The 21,588-nt window shown below is 37.1% G+C and overlaps 1 protein-coding gene across 9 annotated transcripts in view; it reads right to left on the reverse strand.

The window, feature by feature from the left end:
• MITF (melanogenesis associated transcription factor) overlaps positions 1-21,588 on the reverse strand; it is a 224,450-nt gene that overhangs the window by 80,227 nt on the left and 122,635 nt on the right. For 5 of the 9 annotated variants that reach the window (XM_025376103.1, XM_025376096.1, XM_025376094.1 and 2 more), the window contains one exon: positions 3,960-4,209. In XM_025376103.1, coding sequence (XP_025231888.1) covers positions 3,960-4,157 — 198 coding nt within the window. In that variant the 5' untranslated portion in view covers positions 4,158-4,209. Of the gene's footprint in view, positions 1-3,959; positions 4,210-17,112; positions 17,230-21,588 lie in introns of those variants that run through there. The other 4 variants (XM_025376101.1, XM_025376099.1, XM_025376098.1 and 1 more) reach the window with 2 other exon arrangements.

Here is a 21,588-nt window from a genome sequence, read left to right on the forward strand (position 1 = left end):
AATTAGTTTACAATGTAGAGGGTCCCAGAAAAAGTGCTTCTGTATTTGACAAAACAAACAGCAAGCATCATCACTAATTACAGAGCAATTTGCGCAACTCTTGAGATGATTTGGAGAAAAGGAAAAATTTAAAAATAAATTCCTTCCAAGTACTTAAGAAATGCCCAAAAGTAATAAAAAAATCTTTTCTTTTTAAAATTCATGTAACCTTTCTCTTAAGCAGAACAGAAAAATTCACTGGACAATCTGTTCCAGAGAAGATTTTGACTTTGCCTTCAAAATTGTAAATTTCAAGGTGAAAGGAAGGGAGGGAAAGAGAGAGGTAGTAAGGAATCCTTGGCAACTCCCTTCAGATTTCTAAACAGAGAAACATTTTCAAACTGTAAACTATGTGTTCAAGCTTTCAACCGTCAGAGCCCATGTTGGGAAGGTAGTAGGGGAAGAAATCCTGATGAACTTTTCAGTCCAGGATGAGAGCGACCAGTGCTTTTATAATTCATCAAAGTCAGAGAGACAAAACCATGAAAACAGATGCTTGGTGACCACGCAAATGATTAACTTGGTGGTTTGTACCGTGATGCTTTAGCTATAAGGCTGAACTCATCTATAGGTCTGTCCCCTGTTACTCTGTTTTTGTTTGAAAAAAGCTACATCAAATTTCAAACTTCAGGTGTGTATGACTTGCATGCCAGCAAAACTCACTTGTGGAAGAAACTGATTCCATTAATGGTTCTTGAAGACTTTTTTTGTTGTTGTTAATTCACAATTCAAATTACAGGGTGTGTTCACCATTACAAAAAAAAAAATGCATTATGCACTCCAGGTGTTGGTTAATTTATGGTAAAAGAGCATCCTTAAATTACAATGCCCAATTGGGTAAGGTTGTTCTTAAAAAACTTGGAGAATATCTTTACTATGTAAATATACAGCAATAAGACTCATGATTCCATGTCCCCCAAATGAAAATCAATATGAGGGAAAATTCATATATTATTAAATCAATATAGAAACCAGAGGCTAATCCTACAGAGATTCATGAACTTACTCACTGCACAATAACCATACGTTGAGGAATGAGTGATGCAGATTTTTGACCTCTAACCCAAAATCTGACTAGTCCTAAGTTTACCAGATGTCAATAATTTTTAAAAATGCTTTATAAAGCTTCATATTTTAAATTTAACTCTGCCAAAGAAAGGGATTAACCTGAAAACACTGCTTTAGCTTTTCGAAATCAGTCATTCATCCAGATAGTAGAATGCGGGTAACTTAACTGTGTGTGTGTATGAAAACTAAACTATGACCTTTTTTCTCTCAGGTTCTTACAAACAACTTGGGAGATGGAGAGATTTAACCAGATTCTCTAGTGCATGCAAGTGTGACTAATTGTATACATCTACCTCCACTGAGAAGCAGGCATGTTCTGTTTTAGCAATTTAAATCTTTAAAAATTAAATAAATTTACTCAGGGTATACTATGAGAAAATATTTATTCAGTATGATTTGTATCATAATGCATTCAATTAGTATACTTGACAATACCATTCTTTGGAAATATATATTCATGGAGAAATAAATGGTCCAACCTTAAGCATATTAACTGTTTTACTATTAACCACTTACTTCATAAAACTATGCTTATGATTTTAAAAACTATAAAAAAGAAAAAAAACCTTTCTCTCAGTTACCTTTCTGTAATGTTTCATAATACTTTTATACACAAAATTTGGAAAATAAGCCAACTATTTTTATGAAGTCCTAAGTCTTTAAGTATCTGAAGCAATCACTTATATGATATTCTCTTTTAAAATGTTGATTTTCTTAAAATATTGTCTTAATGAAATCATGTATTCTTATTTGTTTCTTCATTTAAGAATACTAAAATTTGTCTAAATAGCTATCAAACCTAATCATATAGCTATGGCAATAATTCTTTATTTTTATTTATATGACATAGTTTACTAGTTTTTATAACTGAAGTATAAATAAGCAGAAGTTAAATAGACATGAACTATATTCAGTATAAAAGAGAAATTTACCTAATTCTTATTTTTAGTTAGAGTATGTCATCCAGTTGTAACAATTTATTTGTGCTTTAACTTTGGACATTTTTCTGGCGTACATAAGTTAGGGGCTGTATCAATCCAGTGTCACCAGGACACAGCAACATATAAAAATATTGGTATGTTATTCAAACAACTTAATGTAGGTTTTAATTCTAATCATTTTCAAAAATAACATATTTACAATGACAAAAATATTTAGAAACTATGCTCATTTTTAAGATAATCTGGAAATGATGTTTCAACACATTTTCATTTGGGTAATTTCCTCTCTATCAGTTGTAGCTGCCTTAATAGGAATACTGATTTTAATAAATACTTTTTGACATAGTATCAAACGTTACCTTCAGTTGGATGTAAACCATTACTAGCCCAAATCCATGTCAACTCTTCTAAAATTTGTCCTTCAGATTAAAAAGGTAAACTATTATGATGAATAAAATAGACATATTTCTCCATATCTTGTTACTATTTAATTCATACAATTTTAAATAACCTAAGGTATACACAATAAATGTCACCCCTGCAGGCATGAGATAACAACTTAAATCTTAAATAATTCTTAAATCTATAAAAGCTTAAATAGTGATCACATCAATTTTCACCCAAGCAGAACAGAAAGATTCAATGCATCATCTATTCCAGAGAGAAAACCTTGAGTTAATAGAGGGGTAAAAAAAAAAAAAAAAAAAAAAAAGAGTAAAAAATCCATGAACTGTGGCAATATCCAGAATTTCAAACAATCACATTGGAGTAAAACTTTATGTTAAACTATTTGGATCTTTTTTCCCTAACCCAATTTCAGTTGGTTTCTTCACCTGAGTTCCATTATTTCATCACTACAGTTTAAGTCTTTGCAAATAAAAAATAATTGACTCTTGATTTGTTTTTTAAAGAATCTCTTTCCTACTTCCTGGTAAGGTTCACAGATTGATTCCTAATTATAACACATCATCTCTCTATTTACTTTAATAGTAAACTTTAAATAATGGGAGATGTTTTTTCTGTGCACATGAATGAATCCAAAAACCAATAACGAATCACCGGTCTGTAAAGTTCATTGTTTAATGAACAGTAACACTTGAGACTTTCCAGAATTAGGTAAGCAGGTAATAAAATAAAAAAATAAATTAAAAATAAGAAAATTCCCCTACTTTCCTTTTAACTTTCCTTGAATCAGTCATATTTAAGAACTGAAATGTTCATTCTTAAACAAGGAGTATCTCCCTATGTGATGTGGAAGACACATGTGTGAGATGGAATTCTATTCTTAGACTTGTTACAATTTTCCTTAGTAATTAGGAAGCTATATGTCCCTAATCGAATGATGCTAACAAGCTCCTGCAGTTTCTACTCTAGTAAGAAATCAAAGAGACCCAAAGCAGGCAACTCACTGCAGTAAAAGGATTATGCAGTCTGGTTATTAAAGCGCAGAAAGCTCTTCTTCAATCTTGTATGTGAAGAGCTTTCTAAAAGAGTTAAATTCTACAACCAATATTACATACTAAATAAAAAGAACAATGAAGAGTGGCTATGGAAGGTATTTAAGAAAAAAATATTTAAGATACACAAGTTATTAGAAGAGGCCCATCTCAGATAACTCTTGTTTTGAAACTTTCTCAAAGAAAGATGTCATTACGACAAACAGGTATGCCCACTTGCAATTTCTCATGGAACATTGACTCCCACCAAATATTGAATTGTACCATTACAGTTACAATGCGTTTGCAACCTTCTTTTAAAATATAAAGCCACGTAGGAATTAAGGGAGTTGGAGTTTTCAAGTATAATTCTGATGGGTCAGTCTAACGAAATACACGTTCAGATAAACAAAATACCTAGCAAATGGAAAATGGAAGAGTTTGGTCCAATGAACGAGTGCGACACTCAACGTACCTTAAGGACTTCCATCGGCACCTGGGTGGCAGAGGGAAGGGTGGTGGGCACACTGACGTTTATGGCTGGTGTCTGACTCACGGGCACTCTCTGTTGCATGAATTGGGCCGCCTGCAGCTTCTGCTGCTGCTCCCTGCGCTCCTGCTCCTGCATCTGCTCACGCATGAGTTGCTGGCGTAGCAAGATGCGTGATGTCATACTGGAGGAGCTTATCGGAGGCTTGGAGGCCCCAGGATGCTCCGCGGAACTGCTGTGGGAAAACCAAAAGGCATACAACATTTAGTTTCCTAATGAGACCCTTCGTTTGCACTTTGGGGTATCCTAAATTGCATCAAACTATAAAATGAGTCTGTGCAAATATAATCAAGTCACAGAATGGCACTCCACATAATTGAAAATCAAGAGGTGACAGGATTTAAGTCATTAGTAGTTGAATTAAAATAAGTCAGCTTGATTGCATCTACGCATTTTTATCAGGCGGCTTATCTTTTTTTTTTTTTTTTTTTTTATTTTATGCTGCACACTACTCATCACCACCAAATATAGCGCCACCATATGCACTGCCAAGAAGCAAAGCATCTTAATGGCACCCAAATTTTCACATTTAAAAATAAATTGCTTGATTTGCTTTTTTGTACAACTGAATCTAACCAAATAACTACTCCTACATGTTATCTAAGTTCTTTGAAGATGCCTAAAATGTTTACTAACAAAAATTGATTAAAAAAAAGGTGAGTTTTGCTAAGAGGAAACTTTTCTAAGATACGATAAGTAAAAATAATTAATGAAGGAAGCATTTGGGCCAGAAAGTTAACACTGAACTCGACCTCAGTCTTTCGGCAAAGGGGCAGAAGACGAGCTGGTCTGACAAGCCAATACTTCTCTGTCTGGTTTGCTTTGTGCCGTCTTTTCTTCTGATTCACCTTGGCATGCCCTCTACTACGTTACTATGCGTTCTCTGTGTGTTCCCCATGAGGACTACTTCTAATGGTTTTGGCACACACTCTACCCAAAATGGTTTGAAATTCTGAAACCCTACTCACAAATCAAAAAGAAAAGACTTCCTAATTTTCCTAAATACGGTTTTTGATAACTTATCTTGCCAGTTTTATGACATCAAGTTATTAAACCTCTCTCTGCCTTAGTATCTGGAAAAGAAGGAAAACAGGAGTTTTTTTACCCACTTACCATTTATAAAGGTGGGAGGTGTTCTTTTAAAATTTCTATTGTATTGTGTATATTTTAAAGCCCTATTTCCTAGGGATTTTGGGGGATTAAATAAAACAAGGCACATAAATCCCCTAGTACAATGAGTACCATGTAGTACTGGCTCAACAAATGTTTGCTGTCACCATTATTATAGCTAGAAAATGTTTCATTGTTTATCTCTCTCTCTATCTCTATGCATATATATATATATATACACACACACACACACACACACACAGATTAACATACACATACATACATATATATACACACACATGTATATATTAACGTCTGTGTTTAGGTCAACAGTTCAAAACCTTGGCACCTGGGACAGAAGAAAAGGAACATTTGAGAAAATATTCACTCTTGAGAAAGTCATGCTTCAACGTAAGTATCTGTACTTTGAACTTCCTTCTTTGAGCATAAACTCCAGTATTATCTTTTACCTTCTAATAAAAGGCAAAATAAAGCCTTAAATATCATTGACCATCCTAATGAACTCCTTAAAGGCAGGAACCTTCAGGCTCTGAAGGTAACAAAACATGCTAGGGGATGAAGAAGTGTTGGTTTTACCCTCACGCTATCCCAGAAAAACTACACAATAACAATTTAACAGTTCGCTTATTTTCACAACAGGAAATTAGTTCAGTATATTGTCAGAGAATCATAACGTAACATGATGCAACCATTAAAACTAGTGTAAAAATATATTTACTGATTTGAATAAAACTACACAATATAATGAACTTAGAAAAGCCAGATACAAAATAGCATTTAAGGTAAGATCCAAGGTTCTTATTTTGTTTTATTTTTTAAAATTTTTTAAAAAAACTGCCCATGACAAGAAAAAGCATAAGAATAATGTTACTCTACACCATTGCTGGTATATATTAAAACAGCTTAACTACGTTACCAAAAAGCTAAAAATTGTTCATGCAATTTGATTCAGAAATGTGATGGACAATTTTCCTAAGTAAATAGCTTAAATGTGCAAAAACTGGTATTACAAGACTGTTTACAAATTGCAAAATATATGAATAATCAAAAATTTGTCCCACAATATGAGAATGGTTAAATACATCATCATACATGAAGTTAATAAAATACTACCTATTTTTTTAAATTGTGCAACTACAGAACAAAGTGGGACATGAAGGTAACAAGAGGGAATTGAAAAGTAGGATTCAAAAGTATATTTACATTCTAATTTAAAATAAGTATGGTATATGCATGTACACAAGAATGCAAAATGATTAGTAGGGAATGTACAAAGATAATCATAGTTGCCAGGGTGAGAATAGAATTACAGGTAAATTTATCTTTCTATCATTTTACTCCCCTCAACTATAAAGAAGTCATAGTATTTTTTCAGTGGCAGAATATATGCCTCTAGACGCTAATTTAAGAACATGAAGAAAGGACTTGAGTGATCGAAATCACCATTTGGCTAGAAGAAAGGAGACAGAATCCAACATAGACAACATTTTGACAATACGATGGGAAAGTGGTGACTGTATCCAGTATATTGGCAAACTTGGAAGTGCTCAGCATTCCAGAAAATACAAACCCTCTTTCCTTCATGTTTTCCTACATTTTCTACAGACACATACAAACCGAACAATGTTAATACCTTGCTTATTATTTAATATCATGCACTCATCCACATATTAAGGACACCTGGCCGTTATTCTCACTCACTTAAAATAATCTATTCACTTGATACAGCTCTACTAAAAGAGCATTTTAAAAATGTATTTTCTCACTTTAGAGTATGTGTTCAAAGCTCAAATGCACCTTCCTGAGCCAAGAAAAGAAGGAGAGCTGTGATGAGGGGCATGGCGGGTGGTGGAGGGAAGCTGGGGGGAACAGTTATTTTAAAATAAATAAATAAATAAATAAGCGGCCTTACTATTCAAAGCCTGTCAGGTTAAAACATTCCCAGAGAGACTGATCCTTTTGATAAAAACAGGAGCAAACCTTTGTGCTGTAGCAAATGCAGCTGTGGAATAATCGCACTAATTAGCTGCTCAAGACGAGTCATTGGCTGTGATACGGAGGGAAGAAATCCTTTCAATTAACAGTAAAGCATTCTTAAGACATCTTAAATTAAAATTTCTAGTTATCAACCGCACTAAGTCTTCATACGTGAAAGTCGACAACAATATCATTTAAAGCATTTTCTGAAATATCCTGTCTGAAAAAAATACGTATGTTATGAAGTAGACCAGCATAAGTAAAAAGAAACCCCGCTAAAAAATATAGCAAATATATTTTTATATTTATATAAATATAGTACAGCTCAGTTAATTGACAGTGTTTTAATAAATCTTCCCCTCAAAAAATCAAAAGTGCAAAGGAAGCATTAGAGTTGCCTCACGGCACACACTCCCTGCGGGGTATTTCCACATTGTTAAAGATGACTCCCAGATTCTCAGCTTTGCTCTCAATCTTCTAAACATCCCTTTCTCTTAGAAGTAACTGAATCTGCAATTATCACCTTCTAGACAAAAATGAGGATCTCTGCATGTCACAATGTTAGCAGGACAAATGAGCATAATGTCTTAAGCTCCAAATCGAGGTTTATGTGAGAACATTACGAATGGCAACAATGCTTATTTTTTAAAACGAGGACATGATGCTGAAGCTACTAATGATACACAAGGAGAGATGTCCAAATGGATTTCAAAAAGCTAACTGAACTCATCCCAGGCCATGAAGCTGAGTCTTTGCTAGATAATCCTAATTCCATGAGTCTGATTCCTTTTAATCATATTATGTAAAGGTCATTTATTCAACAAATAGTTATTGCCAGGTGCTGGGAATACCTGGTTTCTAATCTCATAGAGTTTAAAGCCACAGTCACATAACTCTTCTGAAATGCCTTAAAATTAAGTCAATTACCTAGATTACAGAACTGTGATCGAGTTCCACATGGGAAGGTAGGCATCTCACCATCAGAAAGCACCCTTTGAAAGCCGATGGGCAGAGAGACAAATGCCTTAACTGGCGTGTACCGGCATCGCTGAAGCCAGGCACACAAGTCTGCTGAGAACCGGGAATTTGTCAGCAATGGCTCAAGGAGGAGGGCCACCGACTGGACTCAAGTGCTAGCTCAGTCACTGCTGAGCTGCACGACCTTTAATGAGCCACTTGACCTCTCTGGGCTTTTCCAAAACCCAGCATTTTAACGTGCTGCAGGGATTGGGTCAGTTAATGTTCACTAAATTAAAGTGCTCAGCACAGTGGCTGGAGGTATACAGACAATAGATGGCCACTAAATGTGACCTGAGTTCCTACCTCTATGGCGGAATTTACATTCTTAACCTTCAGAGTCTCCCTCTTCTCTATGATGGTATAGGTATTTTGGACATGGGCTTTGAACTATCTGACATATTCCTAAATCCCAATAGTTTATTCTACTATCTTCGTCAGCCACCTAACAATATCAGAAATTCCATTAAATTCAACGCTCCAGCATCCAAACATCTGTCTACCCACCCCTCACCTTTGACAGTGATGCCAATGTTCTTTTACTGTCTCATAGGGACTGGTCTTTGGTCTCAATATCACAGTCCTCTAAGGCAGTTCTCTTGTCATCGGTAGAAACCTAGAGACGCTAAAGGAATGTTATACTTTTCGTTGCATTTCCTTTCTTCCACTCCTCAGGCAGAGTCCAGCTCTGCTGTGCAGTAACCTTTGACTGTTAGTCTATCTCTGCACTTCGCAATACATCTGCCTCTCAGCACTGTGGTGAGGATTAAAATTTTTAATAGATATAAACAGCTTAGCACAATGACTGAAACACAGTCCAATAAATTGGAACACGGTTCAAAAATCAGTGGTAAAAATAATAGTATTAAACCATGAACATGCTTCTTCTTTTGGATACAAGGAATCTACTTTTTATATGCCTATGTACAAGTTTGGACCACAGAAGATATGTCTTGTAAAGTTTAGGCAATATCCATTTAAATGAGAGAACTCAAAAAACTTTTGCAGGGATGGAGAGAGAAAATTTATTCTGCAAATCTCTCATGAGCCATAAAGTAGGAATTGTAGCATTTTTCTTCAGTAAAAAATAATCTTCATTATAGTCATTTGGTTGATAGAGCTCAAAGCCTAGTATTCATTTGCACTAATAGAGCTCACACCCTAGTATTCGTTTGCAATTTATTTATGTTCAGGAAGCACAGTGGTTGATATTCACATACACAGTGGAGACACAGGAAGGTTCAACAGTATTAACCTCCTGTGCAAAGGAGAAACCTAGGTCATGGATGGGTTAAGCTACAGGAGTTTCAAAATGCAAAAGGTTAGCTGAAAAAAACAAAATTAGCTGAGAACTTTGTCTCAAATAAAAATGCCCAGCCTCATTCCTGGAAATTCTGATTTGTTTAGGTAAGTCCCAGGAATCAATAGGTCTACAAAAATTCTGCAGCCAAATTCTGACACTTGACTGATTCCAGTGTTTAGAAACTAATTGTAAAATACCCAGGATCACTTGTCTGCATAGTAGGAGAGCTGGGACATGAACCCGAATCTCTAATTCTTAGACCAGAATACTTTCTTCCTTGTCTGAGAAAATTTGCATTCCATTTCTCACCTCCAATCAGCCTTCCCAGAAGTCTGAAGAGTCCTGATACTGAATGCAACATGTTGGATGGGATAGAAGGAGAAAGACTACTCACTCCCGCCAAATAGGCTATGAGACCAAACAAAAACATCTATCCAGAAACTTCCAACGGCCCTTTATGGGTACAGCACAACCGCTTCATCATAAATGAAAGGAACTGAGAGGTTGAATCTACAAGAACTGCCCCCATCCAGTCTGTTCCACCAGCAAAAAGAAATTCTTAACAATCGACTGAAAGTGCCACCAACTGCACAAATCAGAGTTGGTAAATGGCTATATTTTTTGTAAATGGTAGTCTGGGTGTCTAACATTTCAGAGTGACTGGCACTTCTGTTATCTCAAACTTTCCATTCCTTCCAAAGTGATTCAGGATGACTTTTTCACCATGTATGGTGGAAGAAAATACTAATAAGAAACTATATCATCCGTTGTACTTAAAATAGCTGGGAGTGTAACCCATGTAAATGTGAAAGTACCAGATATCACAGTTTGGCTTCACACTGAGATCTTCTGGACTTCTGTCAACACCTAACTTGGGTTTTAGTCATCAAGAAAAAGAAATCAAGATCTGCCAAGATTCCACCTTTTCGGGGGTAACAAGAGCAGCTCAGATAATACATACTCCAGGTCTCTAGCATAGCTAAAATACAAAGGGTAACAAAACACAGCCTGCATGCCCCATGCGAATGCTTTCTAAACGCCAGGTGCTGCTAGACATGTAGGATATCATGGTGTCCTAACTGGACAATGCTCCTATCTCCAGAGCTTTGCACATTTCATGGTACACAGGGAGAAAAGCATTCTAAAAACTAAGAACCACCAATCATATATAAGTTAAATTCGGAAGTCTTTTCTTTCTAACACTGAGACCTCAATTCGCTGATAAAAATGGGAGATGTTTCATATCCATTCAGGATTCTCCATATTTTTTTTAAGCTGGACCTTCGATAGGTACCAGGAAAGACTAATCTCAATGACTGATTAGATAAAAATCAAGGAGAACCTTAATAAGGTTCCAAATATATAAGTATTCTCCAAAAATCCATACCAAAAATGACAACCTGCTTGCAGGAAGAAAAAAACTAAAACATCTCTTCATATATATTTTATATCATCATCTTTATTTTTTATTTTTGTACATGTTATATAATATATTAGTATAGTGGCACATGTACATAACTCATAAATCAAATTAAAATGTGTTGAGAAGGTTTTCTTGAAAGAAATTAACTAGGAAGAAGGATCAAAAATGTTTAGAGACCTTTGTAATATATGAACAATGCTCTTCTAGGCAATTTTCATCAGCAGATTTTAAAAAAAAAATTTTTTTTTTTACCAAAGTGTTTCCCACTTCTGTATACTCCAACTAAGAGGAATATCAAGTTCTTACTAAAAGATATTTTAAACTAAAGATATGAATTTTGCCATTTCCTCATTTTATGACCACAACTGATCTCCATTTTCCACAGATGCCACTATGGGTTGGCACACTCTTAACACTCAATTCCTTTCAAGGAAATCGCCTCTGAGAGCCAGACCATTGAAAGGTTATAAAGCAGATAAAGTTGAAGTGCCCCACACTCAAGTTTTCTGTTTTTCATATCAAGCTTCCTTTCACCAGACTGTACTCTAGAATTCTTGCTTACTCTGTCCAACTATGGAATCCCATTCACATCTAACTGCCATGTTTTAAAGGGCTTTGAAAAATTCATCCCTTAAAGTAATTAATATGGCATGGCAAGGTGCTCCACTGAGAGTATTTTAAAAGAAAAACCAATTTTTAAAAATCCAACACAATGACAAACTAATGACAGAATTCATTCATGAATGTGAAAGGAACTGGAAGGAACTTTTTAAAGGTAGAAAGCTCTTATATTTGTACTCAAATAATTGTCCCAATCACAGGGCATGCTCTGGCTGTTTTTCTAGACATTATAACAGACCAGAGAAAATTCAAAAGCCTTAGACCACCATCACTTAACAATCACTGCATGTCTAGCACACGTCCACCAAGATGCAAAGTTTCCAACATTGTGCTGAAATCAAGACAAAAGTACAAACTGTAATCTAAGGAGCAGTGAATGGGTGCACCTGTCATGGTTTAAGAGGCAACCTTACACATAGCAGTAATGATTTATGGTGGCCACATGGCATTTATGGCTGCCCAGCATCCTGTCCCACTTGTTTGGTAAAGTACCTGATTTAACCTTGAAGAACCAGCCTCCTTCACTTTCAGTTCATGAGGTTATGGTGTTGCCACTACCTCCAGACATGGAAGTACAACCCTGGTCAATCAGGAAATCCATCCTACTGGTCACAAAGACTAACCCAGGAATGTGCTTGTACCCCAAGACAATCAAGTAAGAGTCATCCCTATGCCTTTAACTGAAATCATTAGGTTAAAATGACTCTCTTTAAACTAAGGTTTGAAAAGCTGGTAGGATATAAATCTGGAACTTCCTGGATCTATCTGAGAAGAAAGCCAAACTGGAGAAAACAGTAAAGAAAGAACAGAGGATTAAGGAGAAGGAAGAACAAAGAAAGAGGGAGCCAGTGTTTATATGACATTGAGCATCTGTATCAAACCATCCCTGAAGTCATGATAGCCCTGGACTAACCCTGGACAATGACTTCACAAGGGCCAAACTTCATTTTTTTCTTAAGCCAGTTTGATCTACCCTGGGATACTACAGTTGGTTTTGTAACATTTAAAAAAATATCAGTAATACTGGGGAAAAAGTCAAAGTTTCAGCCTAAGACCTACAATTCATAAAACCTAGCACCCATCTATTTTCCTATTTTCTGTTTATTTTGGCTAGGCACACTCCCACTCATAGCATTTCCCAGCTTTCCAGAGCTAGACAGGCTACATGCTAAGTTTCGCCAATTAGATTTAAGTAGAAATCAGAAGTGCCAGTCACTCTGAAATGTTAGACACCCAGACTGCCATTATATATATATATCTCTCTCTCTCCAGGCGGGGGGATCATGAGATCAAGAGATTGAGACCATCCTGGCCAACATGGTGGAACCCCGTTTCTACTAAAAATACAAAATTTAGCTGGCCGTGGTGATGCATGCCTGTAGTCCTAGTTACTTGGGAGGCTGAGGCAGGAGAATCAGTTGAACCCAGGAGGCGGAGGTTGCAGTGAGCTGATATCGCGCCACTGCACTCTAGCCTGGTGACAGAGTGAGATTCCATCTCAAAAAAATATATATATATATATACACACACACACACACACACAAACACACACACACACATATATACACACATATATACACACAAACATATACACACATATATACACACATATATACATATATACACACATTGGGGTGTGTGCATATATATCCATTTACCAACTCTGATTTGTGCAGTTGGTGGCACTTTCAAAACATTTTTAAGAATTTCTTTTTGTGGTGAAACAGACTGGCTTTTTTCTTTTTTTGCCTTTTTTTTTTTTATTAATTCAAATACAACTGACCATGGCAACTGTACTACAGCATAACATAAATTAAAGATCAAACATATACATCTCCATGCTGGTTCTAGGTGAAGAAAAATAGGAAAGAACAAAGATCTTCAGGAGTCTTCTAAGACAACCCCAAGAACACCACGGAAACTGTTTTCTGGAGTTCTACGTAAGAGTCCATTTCCATATAACTTAAATTTTACATCTTAGGAGACTGTGGGATCCTCAGCTGGAGAAGGACACGGGGTGGGAGGTGCTGTGAAGCGGTCATACGAGGGGGAGGGGCTTCATACGACCCACTTCATAGTACCTCCTGAGGGGGAGGCAGTTCCTATAGATTCAGCCTATCGGTTCCTTTTGTTTATGACAAAGCAGTTGTGCTGTACCCACAAAAAGCCATGGGCAGTTTATGGAGAGATGTTTTTGGGTGGTTTCATAGCCCATCTGGCAGGAGTGAGTAGTCCTTCCCATTTGATTCCATCCAAAACACTGAATTCGGTATCAGAAGGGCTTTTCGGACCTCTGGCCAGGCTGACTGGATGAGGAACAGAATGTGAATCTTGTCAGACATGGAGGAAAGTGTTCTGGCCTAAGAATGAGAGATGTATGTGGGCTCATGTCCCAGCTCACCTACTTAACAAACAGGTGATCTTGAATGTTTTAGTATTCATTTCCAAACATGGCTGAGTATCAGAATCAGCTGCAGAAAATCTCCTTCAAATGATCCCCTTCTCTAAACCCTCTGCCGCCATGTCTCCCGTAATCTGGCTGCACTGGCTGGAGCTTCAGAAGCCATCCTGAGCCATGAGAATGAGGGCCAGATTCAGGTATGAAACTGATATGTGCCTGGTCCTTCATAACCTGGTCCAATCTGCTCCAGAAGGGCAGAGATTACATGTTTTATTTTATTACATGTTTTATTCACATATTGTTTCCCCAGCACATAGTAGAACAAAATAAATATTTGTTCAGTGGGTAAAGTTGGTGTCTGTCTTCTAACAAATACTCTACCTCATAGAATCAAATAGTACTAGAACCTTAGAGTTGGTGCACCCTTATTCAAACCATTTGCTTGAATCATCCAGGGATGGAGAACTCTGGACTCTAGGGATCTACAGCAGTTCTTTAATTCTAAGAGGAACTTTCCCTCCACATGTTAAGATTTCCCAAGTCAGAAGAGATCATATAATCAATGAATATATTTTAGTAGAGTTTCTTTCTCCCCCAAATAGCTGGGTTTTTTTTTCTTTTTTTTTTTCTTTATTTTGAGATGGAGTCTTGCCTCTGTTGCCCAGGCTGGAGTACAGTGGTGTGATTTCAGCTTACTGCAGCCTCCACCTCCCAGGTTCAAGCAATTCTCCTTTCTCAGCCCCCCAAGTAGCTGGGATTATAGGCACACGCCACCATGCCCAGCTAATTTTTGTATTTTTAGTAGAGACGGGATTTCACCATGTTGGCAAGGCTGATCTCGAACTCCTGACCTCGTGATCCACCTGCCTTGGCCTCCCAAAGTGCTGGGATTACAGGCGTGAGCCACCATGCCCAGCCAATAGCTGTCTTATAATCAATAGTGAATTGAACTCAGGGAAATACACCTGATAGACAAAAACCATGGCATCAGGACCAATCATGGCCCCTCAAAAGCTCAAATGAGTTATAGTTTGGTAATTCAGAAATCTGGGTATAGATGAACCCCGCTAGATAAAAAAAGCAGAGTAAGAAATATTGATTCATTTAGTATCTTAAGTGAAAATCCACAGACCACAACAGATAATAGCATTAAGCCCGGGAGACAAGATCCCTGGGTCAAATTCCTAGTCCTGTCACTTCTTAGCTGTATGACTTGGGCATGGTTTTTCACCTATCCAAGCTTCAGTTTTCTCAGCTGCAAAATGGGGGTGGAAAGAAGTATCTTCTTCATAGAGCAGTTGTGAAAGTAAATGTGTTAATACAAGTACAAAACTTAGCATGGTTCCCACAAACCATGTGGACAATGAGTGAAAGTCAGCCAATGAATTCTTCTAAGTCTGTGTTTTAATTCCTGAAATGGTATCCTCTGAACATGTTAATATCTAAAAATTAGTCAAGGCTGACAAGTTACTTTCTAGGGAGCCAAAATTCTAGAATGCTGCCTTCTGCTATCATGTTCCTTTTCTTTCCTAGAGGAAAATACAAAGCAATTAATTAACAGTGTGTGCCCTCCTAAAAGAACACGCACAGAAAAGTTAATGGGCAATAACTCAGTGAATAAGTTTTGTCAAACATGTTTGTGAAGAATTTCATTCTGAGAGTGTATAAGGGAAGCATGCTCTTATGACAAACACATTAGTTAACTAAAAAAATGAAATTCAAAATTAAGAATTAATTTGGCTGTAAATTCAGGTTTGACATTACTACTGTTCTTACGCTGCATCAGAATAGCAAGTTTCATTTGTTCATGCCATTCATTATTAATATTAAAAAAATTAGTAAGTTATAGAGTATATTCTTGTAGAGAATGAATCACAAAGAGTAGACATCATCTCCCCAGCTAGCATCTCATTTATAAGGCAAACATTTATCACATTTCTAGCATAGTGACATTTTAAACACATAATTACATATACTTTGTTCATAAAATGCTCTAACGTTTTATAGAGATGAGTAATTAAGCTGTTATAATGACATAAAGAATGAAAAAAATCTAAAGTATCCATTAAAACAAACTACAGCAGAAATAGGAGCTCGAGAAATTAGAAATCATTTTTAAAACTACCTTTTATAAGACCTTTTAAAGATGTATCCACTGAAAATGATGAACTTTAACCCACACTTAAACTTATGGTAATTATATATATATATATGTGTATATATATAAAAGAATCAAATTCTAAAAATAGATCTGTTACATCTAGTATTTTTCCATTATTCTTGCTGTCTTTAAACACACCTTCACAAGCTGCTGAACATAATGCCTTTCTGACTTAATCAGAACCTCTCCCATGACCCAGGAACGTTCAGTAAATAATTATTAAGCTCCAGAGGTGGCTTTTGCATAAGTTGATTTGCTTGAATGCCTATTCACTTGGGGACACAGCTTTCAGTATTGTTTTCAAATCTTATCACCTAACAGTGAAAGTAAATGTTAAAGGAGGTGGGGGGAACTATCCTCTGTTTAGTTTTTCTCCATTTCTTTGAAATTGCCATTTTTTAAACTTGTTCTACATTTATATGCCAGGCAGACAATTCTGATATTTGGATGTCTGTTTCCCCCTCCAAGAGAAAAAAAATCAATATACAAGAATGCAAAGAAGATGTTCATTAATGCAACTGTTACCATTCCACAGTTTGGGGGGGAGGGGGAAAAAAGGTCGGTGGGGGAAAAACCAAAAATTCAAAGTGTTTACAATGGGAGAGTTTTGACAAATGTTACTACTGTATTAAGCACACTGTTTTCCTGAAGAAAATCCTGTTTTATTCATAACAAAGCTGGGCTGCAGTCTATCTTGCAATCATAAATCAAGCTCTGCTCTAACTCAGCTTTTTCAAGCAGTCGGGGTATTTTTGTCATTATGAACTTAAGACCAGCATTCAATTTTAAAGGAGAGGGCAAAGATATTGGGTTAGCATTTCTATCTATCACCACCACACCCACCCCCAAATTAGTTGTTATCTTTGTCATAGCCACCTACCAGAGGTTACAGCTGAAGCTGATTAAAGCCAGTCAGAAGTAACAGCTTCAGTATTTTTAACTCCCAATAAAACCTTCTCATCCTCTATCCTCCCCCTTAAAAAGGAAAAAAACTGCTCCTCTTAAGTGGTCCCGGGATTATTTTCAGAATAAAACTTCACTTACAGATATAAGCTTTCAAAGGAGCATGGCATGAACATCTGAACTCTAAGCGCCTCCATCTTTTTTCCTTTAAGGTGTTCTGCAAGCCCTTGGCGAAGAGTGAAAGTCAAAGTTAGTTCTGGCACTGGCTGTGTCACTAGGGGTGGCTCCTGATAAGGCCCTGGAAACTCCAATCCAAACACAGCTCTGTGCTAGAACGGTGCCTGGTGTCTGTCTGCAACAGCAGACCTGTTTAATCCAGTACCTACTGTACCTGCAGGACAAAAATGCTGCCTCACACCACAAAGGGGGCTACTCAAGTACCCAGGCACAGCCAGGGAGGCAGCCCAGCAGCCAGGCAAGCACCTCGGGAAGCTTATTTGGCCTTATCCAGCTCAGGTACTGGCTGAGGCTTGCAGAGACTGCACATTATTAGAGAACTTAAAAGGAGAGGTAATTTCACATACCGGTGAATTGTTAACACTTACTGGAGTCACAGAATCTAGGAGGGAGGACTGTGGAACTGCTTGTGTGCCCTCTCAGTTTGGGAGATCTCGGGCATCAACTCATCGCACAGCTCTAGGTGTTTTGCATCTGTGCGCAGGCATTTTTGGAGCTTGATAATTGAATATGCCCCTCCTTGCTGACAGGCTAGAGATCCAAAACAGCATTCCTTACCCTCAGACCCCAAGAATATTAGAAGGGTTGTCCTTGCCTGGTTCTGGTGGAAGTAAAACACAAACTGCTTCTAATTATGGCCACCATCTTTCAGGACACACAACTTGTTAGGCCATAAACTGTGGATTCTTAAGATTGTCATCCAATCTAATTCTGAACACATTGGTATACAAGAAGAAAAAACAGCAATACATGTTCTCAAAAAACACTTTAAAATGCAGCCATGACAACATCAATATTGTCAAATATTTATGGAGCTCCTACAGGATGCAGTGCACCAAAGATGCCCTACAGAGTTATGAAAATATTGTATGTATGTTTCTCCCTACACACAATTCAAAGGTCATAACAAAGACATCTGACACTGACTAGCTGCATACACTGGGCAAGTTACTTCACCTCTCTGTGCCTACATTTATCTCCAAAGTAAATGGCTGGAAAATAATGCAACCTCTTTTAGCCATAATCAAACTCAAATTACATGATATAATGAAATTATCTTTTTTTTTTTTTTTTTTAACTTCCCTGTAATACTAGGAAATATCTAGCCAGGAGTCTCAGCCAAACTATTTCTGGTTCTGTTTATTCTCTGCTCATTTTATTCATTCTTTCTTTCTTTTGTTCAATAAATATTTATGGAACACCGACTGTGTCCCAGGCATTGTGTAAATTTGTGGAGTTTACAGTCTAGTGGGAAACACATACTAATCACATAAATATATAATGAAAAATGTCATAACTGCTGCAGAGAGGTGAAAAAGTTAAAATTTAAGAGTCAGAAAAGGCTTTCCTTAGGCAGGGACTTCTGGTCTGAGATCTGAGTTGAGGAGAGGAGGAGTATAGAAGAAAAGCTTTCCAGGCAGCAGTAACAACATATGTAAAAACTATGAGGTGGAAAGTTGGCAGGCAGACTCACTATCACTGAAGGACATAGTATGAGGGAAAAGCATGGTGCCCGTGAGACCTACACAGTGACCAGGGCCAGACCATGAAGGATCTGGTAGCCCAGGGAAAGGTCACTGATTCTGTTTCAAGATGAACAAGAAACCACTGAGAGATGGCAAGCAGGGGAGTGATGAGCTCAGATTTGAGTTTTTAGAAAGGTCTCCCTGGCTGCTATGTTGACAGCCAACTGGAAGACTGGCAGAGTTAGCTACTGCAATAGTCCTGGTAGGAGGTGATGGTAGCTCATGGGAAGCGGGGATGTGCAAAGTGGAGAAGAGCGGGCAGATTGCTCGTAAAACTAAGGACCAATAAATAGGATTAGAGGAGACAATTCATCAACAGCAGTCATTGAGCACTTTCTACATGCCAGGTACTGTGCCGGGTTCTGGGGTAAACAGATGATTAAGATGTTACCCTAGTTCTCTTACTAACCTATCCCACCTCTCTTTTCCTGCCTCTAGCAGTTTGGCATGGAAATCAAGAACATGGATTCTGATGTTTATTGATCCAGGTTCAAATCTCACCACTAACTAATTCTATGACTCTGTACAAATTTACTAAACTTTCTGGGCCCCAGTTCTTTCACCTGAGAAAGAAGAAATAAGTGACTACCCATAGGTTACTGTTAGAACTGAAAGAGATAACAAGTAATATGTTCAGCATTGTCTCTGATGCATAACAAATGCTCAATTTTTAAAAATCCTCTTACAATTACAATCATGGTTAGTGCTAGCTGTCCTGGATTAATATTGACCAATCTAGAGAACCAAGGGAAATGAGACAGAGTGAAAAAAACAAATGAAAAATCAAGAAAGTAGAGGAGCAAGAAATAAAGAAAAGATAGGGAATAACCGTATCAGAAACTTTAAGGGATTATTTTCTAAAAAATCAAGCCAGGGACGGTGGCAGATGCCTGTAGTCCTAGCTACTTGGGAGGGTGAGGTGGAAGGTTTGCTTAAGCCCAGGAGTTCAAGACCAGCCTGGGCAACGGAGTGAGACCCCATCTCTTAAAAATAAATGTTAATGAAATAAAATAAATATAAGTTCAGGACAGATTCTCTCTCTCACCTTAGGCACTATTTAAAGCTAAGTAAAGTTACAAGGCACTCGGGTACATTTTAGAACTGAAACTCTGATTTATCACATGCTTACACACAGGGAAAACCTGTACCCACCACAAGTTCTCAAATGTTGATCCTGAAACCAATGGTATCAGTTCCAGCCATTCCTGAAGGGGACATAATGTGGTGCCAAATGTTCCCCTGGCAGGTTCAGCCAATAACATCACCTGACTTTTTATGTTGGACAATCCACCACCTCAAGAAATATTTCTATTGACAAATTACATCAGTACTTTAGAAAGATCTAGCTTACACTACAGTTCTAAGGGAATCTTCTTGGATACAGCAATGAAATGTTCACCAGCAAATGGACCAAAGATTGACTTAAATATGAACACATGCCACCATATACAAAATTCATGAAATGTTACTTGCATTTCCCAGCACTAAAATACTACCCCTCAAGTCATCACCCAAATTAACAAACACATGTCTTCTGGATGTCAAGAACCATGTCCGTTTGGTTTAATGTTGTATCCCTAGAACCCGGTAGAATAAACAGTCCATGGTTTGATGAATATCTTTAAAATGAATCAATGTAATGTGTAAGCAACTGTCTTGGGCACATCTATACTACTCAGATGTGTTTCCTGAGTTTGTATACATACATGTATGCATATGAACACACACACACACACACACACACACACACACACACACACACACACCCAGAGGGAAAGAGAGAAAGAGAGAGTTTCCCAAATCCTAAGTTTAAACACAGACTAAGAATTTGTAGTGGAGTTGGGGAGGAAAAAATAAGATCAAAAAAACTGAGCACAGAATGCAGAATAAAAACATCACCTGTATTCCAATGCTTCTGAAATAATAAGTACTACTCTTTGTCCTAAATTGCAGCACATCAACTACAGTCATCACAATTCTTACTGACCCTTTAAAAGCTGAACCTTAACTAAAATGGGATTTAAAATAATGAACCATCCAAGTGACAGCCAACTTTTTCCTTGGAAGCTAAACTAGGTTTCAGAATCTTTTTGGAAGGAAAAATTCAATCACTACTTTGAATGGGTTAGAAAAGAGATAAGGGATTTTACTTGTTATCCTGTCCAAGACTTAGCTGAAGAAAAGTAATGCTACTGTTTTATCACAGCTCAGAATTCTTCTTATTTTATTTAGGCATTAAATGTTTTATTGCCCACCCCAAGCACACCATATTTTCTTATAGTCTTTCTTTTGATAGTCATTGTTCTTTTCAGTAAACTCATACTTCACTCACCAGCCCCACAACAGTTAACACTTGAGAGCTTACTATGTGCCGGGTCCTATATTGGCCCATGAACTACACACAATTTAAGAAGCATCTACTTGGTCTTGGAATGTTTCATTATGATCCCAGCCAATGGTTCCCAAACCTGTCTTCCTATCAGAAGCACTTGAGGAGACTTCTCCTTACCCTACCTCTTTAAAATAAATACAGGAGATTTAAGAAATATAAAGGTCAAGGATCTTTCCCCAAACAAATGAGTGAGTGAGATTCTGCAGGGGTATGGTTTGGAATTCTGTGTTTTTAAAAAATGATTCTCATAGAGGTCTGAAGTGAAGTCAAGTCTAGAAACCATTAATATATAACATTATAATATATATAGCTATATATAATATTATCTATGTAAATGGTCTGTTAAGAGTGGCAGGAAAATACTCAAGAATGGAAGCTCCTTTTATTTGTTGAATAAAGAAGTTACTCATACATTTTAATTCTTTAAAATATCCATGTGGAATGTTCAATGAAAGCCTTATT

Source organism: Theropithecus gelada, chromosome 2, assembly GCF_003255815.1.
Source record: "Theropithecus gelada isolate Dixy chromosome 2, Tgel_1.0, whole genome shotgun sequence".
NCBI classification, from domain to species: Eukaryota; Metazoa; Chordata; class Mammalia; order Primates; family Cercopithecidae; genus Theropithecus; species Theropithecus gelada.